Source organism: Scyliorhinus torazame, chromosome 7 (genome assembly GCF_047496885.1).
Source record: "Scyliorhinus torazame isolate Kashiwa2021f chromosome 7, sScyTor2.1, whole genome shotgun sequence".
NCBI classification, from domain to species: Eukaryota; Metazoa; Chordata; class Chondrichthyes; order Carcharhiniformes; family Scyliorhinidae; genus Scyliorhinus; species Scyliorhinus torazame.
In genome coordinates this window covers 3,491,824-3,507,218 of record NC_092713.1, presented here as the reverse complement: position 1 = coordinate 3,507,218, position 15,395 = coordinate 3,491,824, and the positions used below count along the sequence as shown (strand labels likewise).

General features: G+C 58.3%; 1 protein-coding gene across 3 annotated transcripts in view; it reads right to left on the bottom strand.

Annotated features, from left to right (window-relative positions):
- The window catches only part of LOC140426007 (guanine nucleotide exchange factor VAV3), a 705,672-nt gene that overhangs the window by 235,136 nt on the left and 455,141 nt on the right, over positions 1-15,395 (bottom strand). For all 3 annotated transcript variants that reach the window (XM_072510280.1, XM_072510278.1, XM_072510279.1), the window contains exon 16: positions 2,572-2,673. In XM_072510280.1, coding sequence (XP_072366381.1) covers positions 2,572-2,673 — 102 coding nt within the window. The remainder of the gene's footprint in view (positions 1-2,571; positions 2,674-15,395) is intronic.

Genomic DNA, 15,395 nt, shown 5'->3' with positions numbered 1-15,395 from the left:
GGACTGAGGTTGGTCGACTCAATTTTGGAGGTGGGCAGTCCCCTGCGGCCCCGGTAACACAGCCGCTAACGGAGAGGAAGAGGTCACAAATGGAATTTGAATTGGTATCGACTGGGAAGGCGGTGAGCCAAGTTTGTCACTCACGAGGGGTATTTTCTGAGTTTGGTGACAAGGCCAGCTGTCTACTGCCTCACCAGCTGAGGTGGCTGCACGAGTGAAAGCTCAGGTTAGTGACGAGGGAGGAGAGCTGAACAAGGTTCAGACAGCCTTTGAGGCTTTCTCCCAGGTGGAATTTTATAAGCAGTTTGCAGCATTACTGACACCACATTTATTGGGGATGGTTAATGACTCTCGGTCACGGGGGGAGCTGTCGGCCCATGTGGCGCAGGAGCCGATCTCTCTGATCCCGAAGGACAAGGATCCGGTGGAGTGTGGGTCTTACATTTCTTTGTTGAACACCGATGTAAAGGTATTGGCCAAGGTTCTGGTGAAGCGTCTGGAGGGTTCTTTGCCAGGAGTGATCTCCGAGGACCAGACTGGGTTTGTCAAAGGCGAACAATTATCAGCCAACATCAGGCAACATTTGAATGTGGCCATGGACCCATTTCGGGGGAAGCTACCTGAAGTAATCATTGGCTTGGATGCAGAGAAGGCTTTTGATTTGATGGAGTGGAGGTACCTCTTTGAGGTTCTAGGACAATTTGGGTTTGGGCCTGGGTGAGACTGCTGTACAGAGCACCCACAGAGAGTGTCCGGACTAACACAGTGAGCTGTGGGTATTTCCGGTTGTACAGGGGCATGAGGCAGGGGTGCCCACTCTCACCGTTGTTGTTCCTGTTCGCAATTGAATCTTGGGCCATCGCGATTAGTGATGAGCAAGAGCACAATTTTCCCGGGAAACCCGCTGGGAAGGGGGGCAGATTTGGGAATGCTGCCGTTCCAGCTGGCCAAGACGAAGTTTAGATCCTCAGGGATTCAGGTGGCTGACGATTGGGCCTTGTTGCATGAATTGAATTTGGCCAGTCTGATAGAGGGGTCAAAGAGGACTTGAAGAGGTTGGATGTCCTCCCACTCTCCTGGGTGGGGAGAGTGCAGACAATTAAAATTTACATTCTGCCGAAATTCCTATCCCAATCTCTCCCGACCTTCCTCCCCAAGTCTTTCTTCGTCAGGGTGGACAAGTTAATCTTGGCCTTTGTGGGTGGGTAAGACTCCCAGGATTCGATGAGCCTTCCTGCAGAGGGGCCGGTGCTCGGGAGGGCTGGCATTACCAAACGTAATGTTCTATTACTGGGTGGCAAACATTGAGACTGTGCGAGGGTAGTTTGGGGAGCCGGGTCGGGGTGGGGGCAGATGGAAGGGGCCTGCTATGTAGGGTTGTGTCTATGGGCACTGGTTCCTGTCCCTCTCCCGTCCACTCCAGCCAAATTCACAATGAGCCCAAGGTGGTGGAGTCTCGAAGACTCTGGAGCCGATTCAGGCAGCTTTTTACATTGAGGACATGTCAATTTGTGGTAACCATGGGTTTGCACCGTCAGGAATGGATGCAACGTACAGGATTTGGAATAGGGACGGGGTCGAGATGTTCAGGGATCTATTTGCGGAGGGTAGGTTTCCAAGACTGGAGGAAATGACGGAACAATATTGACTCCCGAGGGGGAACGAGTTTGAATACCTGCAGCTGCGGGACTTTGTTTACAAAGAACTCTCTTCATTCCCCCAGTTACCGAGACCTACACTGTTGGACAGGATGATATCTTCTGAGGCGTTGGGAGAAGGGAAGGACTCTGACATATGGGTGGTTGCTGGAGACAGGGAAGTCTCCATTCGAAGAAATAGAGAGAAGTGGGAAGAGGAGTTGGGCCTGGGGTTGGAGGGAGGGGCCTGGAGTGAGGTTTTTGCACAGGATGAACTCCACTTGAGCCAGGCCGAGCCTCAAACTATTTAAAGTTGTCCATAGGGCGCATCTGACTAGATGGGGGGGACATGGCCGGGTTGGGAAGGGGGCATGGCTGGGGGGGGGGCGGGGGGGGGGGGGCGGGGGGGCGGAGTCTGTGGGTTTTGGAACCACAGTCTATATTTTTTTAAAGTCTAAATCATCAGAGAAGATGATGTGTGAAGTTTGTGAGTTAGACCATAGCCAGCAGGGTGGGTGGCAGTGATCAAGTGGATTCGAGGGCACGGTAAACAGTGGGTGAGCTGAAATCTCCTCTTGTTCTGTCCCAATGCCGCCCTGAGCCATTTTCCTCACTCCATTAACTCTCTGATTCGTTCTCTAACCTCAGTCCCTCTCGCTTCTCCCAGGGATCCGCACAAATATTCAGGAAACCTACAATCACCAAACCCCAAATCCCCCTACTCGCCAACCCACCTCCGCGCTGCTCTGTCCTCCGGGTCTTTCTACTAGTTTGCTGTTATGTAACTGGTCATTTACAGGGTTCAGGATCTAGTCCAACAAGCCCTTTATCCACTTCTAGTTATCGATTAACCAGGTGAAAGTAGCAGACAAAAAGGCGACAATTTGAATGGCAGCATCTTGACAGAATTTCCACCCACCAATTGGGATCTCACCTCAGTAACATTCGGCAGACGCGGCAGTAGGTGATCTGATCGAAGCTGTGCATGATAAAAGCATGATTATTGCTGTTAGCATTCTCAGGACGGAGGTTGGATCTGCCGGAGAAACAGAGGCAGAGAGCAATACAAATTTAATAAGGTCAATGGGCTTCCGAAAACAGCACATCATCAGGTCACGATGAACGCAATTTCAGCACAGAAACTCCCAAAACAGCAACGTGATGATTGTCACATAATCTGAACTGACCAAGTAAAAATTATAGATGAGGAAAGTAGGAATAACATGAACTCCCTCAGTACTGACCCTCTGACAGTGCGGCACTCCCTCAGTACTGACCCTCTGACAGTGCAGCACTCCCTCAGGACTGACCCTCTGAAAGCGTGGCACACCCTCAGTACTGACCCTCTGACAGTGCAGCACTCCCTCAGTACTGACCCTCTGAAAGCGTGGCACACCCTCAGTACTGACCCACTGACAGTGCGGCACTCCCTCAGTACTGACCCTCTGACAGTGCGGCACTCCCTCAGTACTGACCCTCTGACAGTGCCGCACTCCCTCAGTACTGACCCTCTGACAGTGCAGCACTCCCTCAATACTGATCTTCTGACAATCCAGCACTCCCTCAGTACTGACCCTCTGACAGTGCAGCACTCCCTCAGTACTGACCCTCTGACAGTGCAGCACTCCCTCAGCACTGACCCTCTGACAATGCAGCACTCCCTCAGTACTGATCCTCTGACAGTGCGGCACTCCCTCAGTACTGACTCTCTGACAGTGCAGCACTCCCTCAGTACTGACCCTCTGATAATGCAGCACTAACCCTCTGACAGAGCAGCATTCCCTCAGTACTGACCCTCTGACAGTGCAGCACTCCCTCAGTACTGACCCTCTGACAGTGCAGCACTCCCTCAGTACTGACCCTCTGACAGTGCGGCACTCCCTCAGTACTGACCCTCTGACAGTGCAGCATTCCCTCAGTGCCCATGAGGGGGGATAGTGTACTGATTTCATTGACGCAGGGGGGCATTTGTCGCACTTCAGAAGAGTACCGCACAATATTGATACAAGGTTAGCTGGAGATTCTGGGAATGTTCTTGTTGGAGCAATGGAAAAAGCTGCAACATTTTTCCGATATTTACATGATTGTGACTGGTTTTTATCAGGTAAGGCTCGAAAAAGGCCCTTCGCTTTTTCTAATATTGCAAGGACCGATGAACATTAATTTACGTTATAGGTAGGAGATATGGGGGGACTGTAAGGACAAAGGTTGTTTTTTTAGTGAATGGCAATGACCTGACCTGTGTGCCCCAGGGACTGTTGGTGGTGGAGACGATTGACGGGATTATCGCGCTCTGTATGAGGATTGAGCAGGGAGGCCACGCTGTGTTGTTCTGTCAATGGACCTGATGGATTGAATGGTCTCCTGACGGAGAGCAATAACATTTCAGCTTCAGTTATCCTTGATGCCAAACTCAGTGAACGCTGCCATGATGTCGAGAGCAGTCACTCGAACCTCACCTCTGGAGTTCAGCTCTTTTAAAAAAATATTTTTATCAAAGGGATTTTGCAAATATACATCGAAATATCAGAAAACGACAGACACAGAAACACAGGCCAACCACAGCCCCTGATACCCAGCCCACAACTCTCCCCCCCTGTTAGTTTTTGCCCCTGTAATGCCTCAGGCCAAGCCTTTCAGATTGGCCAATTAGAATACGAGTTCCCTGATTAGTGGCCCAATCAGGGAGCCCCTTTCTGTGTATATAACAGGGAGAGTCAGATCCTCTGCACTCCCGGTGTGGACAGCGAGCCGAGTGCACTCCCGGTGTAGACAGCGAGCTGAGTGCACTCCCGGTGTAGACAGCGAGCTGAGTGCACTCCTGGTGTAGACAGCGAGCTGAGTTCACTCCCTGTGTAGACAGTGAGCTGAGTGCACTCCCGGTGTAGACAGCGAGCCGAGTGCACTCCCGGTGTAGACAGCGAGCTGACTGCACTCCCGGTGTGGACAGCGAGCCGAGTGCACTCCCGGTGTAGACAGCGAGCCGAGTGCACTCCCGGTGTAGACAGCGAGCCGAGTGCACTCCCGGTGTAGACAGCGAGCCGAGTGCACACCCGGTGTAGACAGCGAGCCGAGTGCACTCCCGGTGTAGACAGCGAGCTGAGTGCTCTCCCGGTGTAGACAGCGAGATGAATGCACTCCCGGTGTGGACAGCGGGCTGAGTGCACTCCCGGTGTAGACAGCAAGCCGAGTGCACTCCCGGTGTAGACAGCGAGCCGAGTGCACTCCCGGTGTAGACAGCGAGCCGAGTGCACTCCCGGTGTAGACAGCGAGCCGAGTGCACTCCCGGTGTAGACAGCGAGCCGAGTGCACACCCGGTGTAGACAGCGAGCCGAGTGCACTCCCGGTGTAGACAGCGAGCTGAGTGCTCTCCCGGTGTAGACAGCGAGCTGAATGCACTCCCGGTGTGGACAGCGAGCTGAGTGCACTCCCGGTGTAGACAGCAAGCCGAGTGCACTCCCGGTGTAGACAGCGAGCCGAGTGCACTCCCGGTGTAGACAGCGAGCCGAGTGCACTCCCGGTGTAGACAGCGAGCCGAGTGCACTCCCGGTGTAGACAGCGAGCTGAATGCACTCCAGGTGTAGACAGCGAGCTGAATGCACTCCCGGTGTAGACAGCGAGCTGAGTGCACTCCCGGTGTAGACAGCGAGCTGAGTGCACTCCCGGTGTAGACAGCGAGCTGAATGTACTCCCGGTGTAGACAGGGAGCTGAGTGCAGTCCCGGTGTAGACAGGGAGCTGAGTGCACTCCCGGTGTAGACAGCGAGCTGAGTGCACTCCCGGTGTAGACAGCGAGCCGAGTGCACTCCCGGTGTAGACAGTGAGCTGACGGCACTCCCGGTGTAGACAGTGAGCTGAGTGCACTCCCGGTGTAGACAGCGAGCTGAGTGCACTCCCGGTGTAGACAGCGAGCTGAGTGCTCTCCCGGGAGAGAGAGCGAGCTGAATGCACTCCCAGTGTAGACAGCGAGCTGAGTGCACTCCCGGTGTAGACAGCGAGCCGAGTGCACTCCCGGTGTAGACAGCGAGCCGAGTGCACACCCGGTGTAGACAGCGAGCCGAGTGCACTCCCGGTGTAGACAGCGAGCCGAGTGCACTCCAAGTGTAGACAGCGAGCCGAGTGCACTCCCGGTGTAGACAGCGAGCCGAGTGCACTCCCGGTGTAGACAGCGAGCCGAGTGCACTCCCGGTGTAGACAGCGAGCCGAGTGCACTCCCGGTGTAGACAGCGAGCCGAGTGCACTCCCGGTGTAGACAGCGAGCTGAATGCACTCCAGGTGTAGACAGCGAGCTGAATGCACTCCCGGTGTAGACAGCGAGCTGAGTGCACTCCCGGTGTAGACAGCGAGCTGAGTGCACTCCCGGTGTAGACAGCGAGCTGAATGTACTCCCGGTGTAGACAGGGAGCTGAGTGCAGTCCCGGTGTAGACAGGGAGCTGAGTGCACTCCCGGTGTAGACAGCGAGCTGAGTGCACTCCCGGTGTAGACAGCGAGCCGAGTGCACTCCCGGTGTAGACAGTGAGCTGACGGCACTCCCGGTGTAGACAGTGAGCTGAGTGCACTCCCGGTGTAGACAGCGAGCTGAGTGCACTCCCGGTGTGGACAGCGAGCTGAGTGCACTCCCGGTGTAGACAGCGAGCTGAGTGCACTCCTGGTGTAGACAGCGAGCTGAGTTCACTCCCTGTGTAGACAGTGAGCTGAGTGCACTCCCGGTGTAGACAGCGAGCCGAGTGCACTCCCGGTGTAGACAGCGAGCTGACTGCACTCCCGGTGTGGACAGCGAGCCGAGTGCACTCCCGGTGTAGACAGCGAGCCGAGTGCACTCCCGGTGTAGACAGCGAGCCGAGTGCACTCCCGGTGTAGACAGCGAGCCGAGTGCACACCCGGTGTAGACAGCGAGCCGAGTGCACTCCCGGTGTAGACAGCGAGCTGAGTGCTCTCCCGGTGTAGACAGCGAGCTGAATGCACTCCCGGTGTGGACAGCGGGCTGAGTGCACTCCCGGTGTAGACAGCAAGCCGAGTGCACTCCCGGTGTAGACAGCGAGCCGAGTGCACTCCCGGTGTAGACAGCGAGCCGAGTGCACTCCCGGTGTAGACAGCGAGCCGAGTGCACTCCCGGTGTAGACAGCGAGCCGAGTGCACACCCGGTGTAGACAGCGAGCCGAGTGCACTCCCGGTGTAGACAGCGAGCTGAGTGCTCTCCCGGTGTAGACAGCGAGCTGAATGCACTCCCGGTGTGGACAGCGAGCTGAGTGCACTCCCGGTGTAGACAGCAAGCCGAGTGCACTCCCGGTGTAGACAGCGAGCCGAGTGCACTCCCGGTGTAGACAGCGAGCCGAGTGCACTCCCGGTGTAGACAGCGAGCCGAGTGCACTCCCGGTGTAGACAGCGAGCTGAATGCACTCCAGGTGTAGACAGCGAGCTGAATGCACTCCCGGTGTAGACAGCGAGCTGAGTGCACTCCCGGTGTAGACAGCGAGCTGAGTGCACTCCCGGTGTAGACAGCGAGCTGAATGTACTCCCGGTGTAGACAGGGAGCTGAGTGCAGTCCCGGTGTAGACAGGGAGCTGAGTGCACTCCCGGTGTAGACAGCGAGCTGAGTGCACTCCCGGTGTAGACAGCGAGCCGAGTGCACTCCCGGTGTAGACAGTGAGCTGACGGCACTCCCGGTGTAGACAGTGAGCTGAGTGCACTCCCGGTGTAGACAGCGAGCTGAGTGCACTCCCGGTGTAGACAGCGAGCTGAGTGCTCTCCCGGGAGAGAGAGCGAGCTGAATGCACTCCCAGTGTAGACAGCGAGCTGAGTGCACTCCCGGTGTAGACAGCGAGCCGAGTGCACTCCCGGTGTAGACAGCGAGCCGAGTGCACACCCGGTGTAGACAGCGAGCCGAGTGCACTCCCGGTGTAGACAGCGAGCCGAGTGCACTCCAAGTGTAGACAGCGAGCCGAGTGCACTCCCGGTGTAGACAGCGAGCCGAGTGCACTCCCGGTGTAGACAGCGAGCCGAGTGCACTCCCGGTGTAGACAGCGAGCCGAGTGCACTCCCGGTGTAGACAGCGAGCCGAGTGCACTCCCGGTGTAGACAGCGAGCTGAATGCACTCCAGGTGTAGACAGCGAGCTGAATGCACTCCCGGTGTAGACAGCGAGCTGAGTGCACTCCCGGTGTAGACAGCGAGCTGAGTGCACTCCCGGTGTAGACAGCGAGCTGAATGTACTCCCGGTGTAGACAGGGAGCTGAGTGCAGTCCCGGTGTAGACAGGGAGCTGAGTGCACTCCCGGTGTAGACAGCGAGCTGAGTGCACTCCCGGTGTAGACAGCGAGCCGAGTGCACTCCCGGTGTAGACAGTGAGCTGACGGCACTCCCGGTGTAGACAGTGAGCTGAGTGCACTCCCGGTGTAGACAGCGAGCTGAGTGCACTCCCGGTGTAGACAGTGAGCTGAGTGCACTCCCGGTGTAGACAGCGAGCTGAATGCACTCCCGGTGTAGACAGCGAGCTGAGTGCTCTCCCGGGAGAGAGAGCGAGCTGAATGCACTCCCGGTGTAGACAGCGAGCTGAGTGCACTCCCGGTGTAGACAGCGAGCTGAGTGCACTCCCGGTGTAGACAGCGAGCTGAATGCACTCCCGGTGTAGACAGTGAGCTGAATGCACTCCCGGTGTAGACAGCGAGCTGAATGCACTCCCGGTGTAGACAGCGAGCTGAGTGCACTCCCGGTGTAGACAGCAAGCTGAGTGCACTCCCGGTGTAGACAGCGAGCTGAATGCACTCCCGGTGTAGACAGCGAGCTGACTGCACTCCCGGTGTAGACAGCGAGATGAATGGACTCCCGGTGTAGACAGCGAGCTGAGTGCACTCATGGTGTAGACAGCAAGCTGAGTGCACTCCCGGGAGAGAGAGCGAGCTGAATGCACTCCCGGTGTAGACAGCGAGCTGAGTGCACTCCCGGTGTAGACAGCGAGCTGAGTGCACTCCCGGTGTAGACAGCGAGCTGAGTGCACTCCCGGTTCAGACAGCGAGCTGAATGCACTCCCGGTGTAGACAGCGAGCTGAATGCACTCCTGGTGTAGACAGCGAGCTGAGTGCACTCCCGGTGTAGACAGCGAGCTGAATGCACTCCCGGTGTAGACAGTGAGCTGAATGCACTCCCGGTGTAGACAGCGAGCTGAATGCACTCCCGGTGTAGACAGCGAGCTGAGTGCACTCCCGGTGTAGACAGCAAGCTGAGTGCACTCCCGGTGTAGACAGCGAGCTGAATACACTCCCGGTGTAGACAGCGAGCTGACTGCACTCCCGGTGTAGACAGCGAGATGAATGGACTCCCGGTGTAGACAGCGAGCTGAGTGCACTCATGGTGTAGACAGCAAGCTGAGTGCACTCCCGGTGTAGACAGCGAGCTGACTGCACTCCCGGTGTAGACAGCGAGCTGAGTGCACTCATGGTGTAGACAGCGAGCTGAATGCACTCCCGGTGTAGACAGGGAGCTGAGTGCACTCCCGGTGTAGACAGCAAGCTGAGTGCACTCCCGGTGTAGACAGCGAGCTGAGTGCACTCCCGGTGTAGGCAGCGAGCTGAGTGCACTCCCGGTGTAGACAGCGAGCTGAATGCACTCCCGGTGTAGACAAGGAGCTGAATGCACTCCCGGTGTAGACAGCGAGCGGAGTGCACTCCCGGTGTAGACAGCGAGCCGAATGCACTCCCGGTGTAGACAGCGAGCTGAGTGCACTCCCGGTGAACACAGAGAGCTGGGTGCACTCCCGGTGTAGACAGCGAGCTGAGCGCACTCTCGGTGAAGAGAGCGAGCTGAGTGCACTCCCGGTGTAGACAGCGAGCTGAATGCACTCCCGGTGTAGACAGCGAGCTGAATGCACTCCCGGTGTAGACAGCGAGCTGGGTGCACCCTAGGTGTAGAGAGCGAGCTGAATGCACTCCCGGTGTAGACAGCGAGCTGAATGCACTCCCGGTGTAGAGAGCGAGCTGAATGCACTCCCGGTGTAGACAGCGAGCTGAACGCACTCCCGGTGTAGACAGCGAGCTGAGTGCACTCCCGGTGTAGACAGCGAGCTGAATGCACTCCCGGTGTAGACAGCGAGCTGAGTGCACTCCCGGTGTAGACAGCGAGCTGAGTGCACTCCCGGTTTCGACAGCGAGCTGAGTGCACTCCCGGTGTAGACAGCGAGCTGAATGCACTCCCGGTGTAGACAGCGAGCTGAATGCACTCCCGGTGTAGACAGCGAGCTGAGTGCACTCCCGGTGTAGACAGCAAGCTGAGTGCACTCCCGGTGTAGACAGCGAGCTGAGTGCACTCCCGGTGTACACAGCGAGCTGAATGCACTCCCGGTGTAGACAGCGAGCTGAACGCACTCCCGGTGTAGACAGCGAGCTGGGTGCACTCCCGGTGTAGACAGCGATCTGAACGCACTACCGGTGTAGACAGCGAGCTGAGTGCACTCCCGGTGTAGACAGTGAGCTGAATGCACTCCCGGTGTAGACAGCGAGCTGAGTGCACTCCCGGTGTAGACAGCGAGCTGAATGCACTCCCGGTGTAGACAGCGAGCTGATTGCACTCCCGGTGTAGACAGCAGACTGAGTGCACTCCCGGTGTAGACAACGAGCTGAGTGCACTCCCGGGGTAGACAGCGAGCTGTGTGCACTCCCGGTGTAGACAGCGAGCTGAGTGCACTCCTGGTGTAGACAGCGAGCTGAATGCACTCCCGGTGTAGACAGCGAGCTGAGTGCACTCCCGGTGTAGACAGCGAGCTGAATGCACTCCCGGTGTGGACAGCGAGCTGAGTGCACTCACGGTGTAGACAGCGAGCCTGAGTGCACTCCCGGTGTAGACAGAGAGCTGAGTGCACTCCCGGTGTAGACATCGAGCTGAATGCACTCCCGGTGTGGACAGCGAGCTGAGTGCACTCCCGGAGTAGACAGCGAGCTGAGTGCACTCCCGGTGTAGACAGCGAGCTGAATGCACTCCCGGTGTAGACAGCGAGCTGAATGCACACCCGGTGTAGACAGCGAGCTGAGTGCACTCCCGGTGTAGACAGCGAGCTGAGTGCACTCCCAGTGTAGACAGCGAGCTGAGTGCACTACCGGTGTAGACAGCGAGCTGAGTTCACTCCCGGTGTAGACAGCGAGCTGAGTGCTCTCCCGGTGTCGACAGCGAGCTGAGTGCACTCCCGGTGTAGACAGCGAGCTGAGTTCACTCTCGGTGTAGACAGCGAGCTGAATGCACTCCCGGTGTAGACAGTGAGCTGAGTGCACTCCCAGTGTAGACAGCGAACTGAGTGCACTCCCGGTGTAGACAGCGAGCTGAGTGCTCTCCCGGGAGAGAGAGCGAGCTGAATGCACTCCCGGTGTAGACAGCGAGCTGAGTGCACTCCCGGTGTAGACAGCGAGCTGAGTGCACTCCCGGTGTAGACAGCGAGCTGAGTGCACTCCCGGTTCAGACAGCGAGCTGAATGCACTCCCGGTGTAGACAGCGAGCTGAATGCACTCCCGGTGTAGACAGCGAGCTGAGTGCACTCCCGGTGTAGACAGCGAGCTGAATGCACTCCCGGTGTAGACAGTGAGCTGAATGCACTCCCGGTGTAGACAGCGAGCTGGGTGCACTCCCGGTGTAGACAGTGAGCTGAATGCACTCCCGGTGTAGACAGCGAGCTGAATGCACTCCCGGTGTAGACAGCGAGCTGACTGCACTCCCGGTGTAGACAGCGAGATGAATGGACTCCCGGTGTAGACAGCGAGCTGAGTGCACTCATGGTGTAGACAGCAAGCTGAGTACACTCCCGGTGTAGACAGCGAGCTGACTGCACTCCCGGTGTAGACAGCGAGCTGAGTGCACTCATGGTGTAGACAGCGAGCTGAATGCACTCCCGGTTTAGACAGGGAGCTGAGTGCACTCCCGGTGTAGACAGCAAGCTGAGTGCACTCCCGGTGTAGACAGCGAGCTGAATGGACTCCCGGTGTAGACAGCGAGCTGAGTGCACTCCCGGTGTAGACAGCGAGCTGAGTGCACTCCCGGTGTAGGCAGCGAGCTGAGTGCACTCCCGGTGTAGACAGCGAGCTGAATGCACTCCCGGTGTAGACAGGGAGCTGAGTGCACTCCCGGTGTAGACAGCGAGCTGAATGCACTCCCGGTGTAGACAAGGAGCTGAATGCACTCCCGGTGTAGACAGCGAGCGGAGTGCACTCCCGGTGTAGACAGCGAGCTGAGTGCACTCCCGGTGTAGACAGCGAGCTGAATGCACTCCCGGTGTAGACAGGGAGCTGAGTGCACTCCCGGTGTAGACAGCGAGCGGAGTGCACTCCCGGTGTAGACAGCGAGCTGAATGCACTCCCGGTGTAGACAAGGAGCTGAATGCACTCCCGGTGTAGACAGCGAGCGGAGTGCACTCCCGGTGTAGACAGCGAGCTGAGTGCACTCCCGGTGTAGACAGTGAGCTGAATGCACTCCCGGTGTCGGCAGCGAGCTGAATGCACTCCCGGTGTCGGCAGCGAGCTGAATGCACTCCCGGTGTAGACAGCGAGCTGAGTGCACTCCCGGTGTAGACAGCGAGCTGAATGCACTCCCGGTGTCGGCAGCGAGCTGAATGCACTCCCGGTGTAGACAGCGAGCTGAGTGCACTCCCGGTGTAGACAGCGAGCTGAGTGCACTCCCGGTGTAGACAGCGAGCTGAGTGGACTCCCGGTGTAGACAGCGAGCTGAATGCACTCCCGGTGTCGGCAGCGAGCTGAATGCACTCCCGGTGTCGGCAGCGAGCTGAATGCACTCCCGGTGTAGACAGCGAGCTGAGCGCACTCTCGGTGTAGAGAGCGAGCTGAGTGCACTCCCGGTGTAGACAGCGAGCTGAATGCACTCCCGGTGTAGACAGCGAGCTGAATGCACTCCCGGTGTAGACAGCGAGCTGAATGCACTCCCGGTGTAGACAGCGAGCTGGGTGCACCCCCGGTGTAGAGAGCGAGCTGAATGCACTCCCGGTGTAGACAGCGAGCTGAATGCACTCCCGGTGTAGACAGCGAGCTGAATGCACTCCCGGTGTAGACAGCGAGCTGAACGCACTCCCGGTGTAGACAGCGAGCTGAGTGCACTCCCGGTGTAGACAGCGAGCTGAGTGCACTCCCGGTGTAGACAGCGAGCTGAGTGCACTCCCGGTGTAGACAGCGAGCTGAATGCACTCCCGGTGTAGACAGCGAGCTGAATGCACTCCCGGTGTAGACAGCGAGCTGAGTGCACTCCCGGTGTAGACAGCAAGCTGAGTGCACTCCCGGTGTAGACAGCGAGCTGAGTGCACTCCCGGTGTACACAGCGAGCTGAATGCACTCCCGGTGTAGACAGCGAGCTGAATGCACTCCCGGTGTAGACAGCGAGCTGAACGCACTCCCGGTGTAGACAGCGAGCTGGGCGCACTCCCGGTGTAGACAGCGAGCTGAACGCACTCCCGGTGTAGACAGCGAGCTGGGTGCACTCCCGGTGTAGACAGCGAGCTGGGTGCACTCCCGGTGTAGACAGCGAGCTGAACGCACTACCGGTGTAGACAGCGAGCTGAGTGCACTCCCGGTGTAGACAGCGAGCTGAGTGCAGTCCCGGTGTAGACAGCGAGCTGAGTGCACTCCCGGTGTAGACAGCGAGCTGAATGCACTCCCGGTGTAGACAGCGAGCTGATTGCACTCCCGGTGTAGACAGCAGACTGAGTGCACTCCCGGTGTAGACAACGAGCTGAGTGCACTCCCGGGGTAGACAGCGAGCTGTGTGCACTCCCGGTGTAGACAGCGAGCTGAGTGCACTCCCGGTGAACACAGAGAGCTGGGTGCACTCCCGGTGTAGACAGCGAGCTGAGCGCACTCTCGGTGTAGAGAGCGAGCTGAGTGCACTCCCGGTGTAGACAGCGAGCTGAATGCACTCCCGGTGTAGACAGCGAGCTGAATGCACTCCCGGTGTAGACAGCGAGCTGGGTGCACCCCCGGTGTAGAGAGCGAGCTGAATGCACTCCCGGTGTAGACAGCGAGCTGAATGCACTCCCGGTGTAGTGAGCGAGCTGAATGCACTCCCGGTGTAGACAGCGAGCTGAACGCACTCCCGGTGTAGACAGCGAGCTGAGTGCACTCCCGGTGTAGCCAGCGAGCTGAATGCACTCCCGGTGTAGACAGCGAGCTGAGTGCACTCCCGGTGTAGACAGCGAGCTGAGTGCACTCCCGGTGTAGACAGCGAGCTGAGTGCACTCCCGGTGTAGACAGCGAGCTGAATGCACTCCCGGTGTAGACAGCGAGCTGAATGCACTCCCGGTGTAGACAGCGAGCTGAGTGCACTCCCGGTGTAGACAGCAAGCTGAGTGCACTCCCGGTGTAGACAGCGAGCTGAGTGCACTCCCGGTGTACACAGCGAGCTGAATGCACTCCCGGTGTAGACAGCGAGCTGAATGCACTCCCGGTGTAGACAGCGAGCTGAACGCACTCCCGGTGTAGACAGCGAGCTGGGTGCACTCCCGGTGTAGACAGCGAGCTGGGTGCACTCCCGGTGTAGACAGCGAGCTGAACGCACTACCGGTGTAGACAGCGAGCTGAATGCACTCCCGGTGTAGACAGCGAGCTGAACGCACTCCCGGTGTAGACAGCGAGCTGAGTGCACTCCCGGTGTAGACAGTGAGCTGAGTGCACTCCCGGTGTAGACAGCGAGCTGAGTGCACTCCCGGTGTAGACAGCGAGCTGAATGCACTCCCGGTGTAGACAGCGAGCTGATTGCACTCCCGGTGTAGACAGCAGACTGAGTGCACTCCCGGTGTAGACAACGAGCTGAGTGCACTCCCGGGGTAGACAGCGAGCTGTGTGCACTCCCGGTGTAGACAGCGAGCTGAGTGCACTCCTGGTGTAGACAGCGAGCTGAATGCACTCCCGGTGTAGACAGCGAGCTGAGTGCACTCCCGGTGTAGACAGCGAGCTGAATGCACTCCCGGTGTGGACAGCGAGCTGAGTGCACTCCCGGTGTAGACAGCGAGCCTGAGTGCACTCCCGGTGTAGACATCGAGCTGAATGCACTCCCGGTGTGGACAGCGAGCTGAGTGCACTCCCGGAGTAGACAGCGAGCTGAGTGCACTCCCGGTGTAGACAGCGAGCTGAATGCACTCCCGGTGTAGACATCGAGCTGAATGCACTCCCGGTGTGGACAGCGAGCTGAGTGCACTCCCGGAGTAGACAGCGAGCTGAGTGCACTCCCGGTGTAGACAGCGAGCTGAGTGCACTCCCGGTGTAGACAGCGAGCGGAGTGCACTCCCGGTGTAGACAGCGAGCGGAGTGCACTCACGGTGTAGACAGCGAGCTGAGTGCACTCCCGGTGTAGACAGCGAGCTGAGTGGACTCCCGGTGTAGACAGCGAGCTGAATGCACTCCCGGTGTCGGCAGCGAGCTGAATGCACTCCCGGTGTAGACAGCGAGCTGAGTGCACTCCCGGTGAACACAGAGAGCTGGGTGCACTCCCGGTGTAGACAGCGAGCTGAGCGCACTCTCGGTGTAGAGAGCGAGCTGAGTGCACTCCCGGTGTAGACAGTGAGCTGAGTGCACTCCCGGTGTAGACAGCGAGCTGAATGCACTCCCGGTGTAGACAGCGAGCTGGGTGCACCCCCGGTGTAGAGAGCGAGCTGAATGCACTCCCGGTGTAGACAGCGAGCTGAATGCACTCCCGGTGTAGTGAGCGAGCTGAATGCACTCCCGGTGTAGACAGCGAGCTGAACGCACTCCCGGTGTAGACAGCGAGCTGAGTGCACTCCC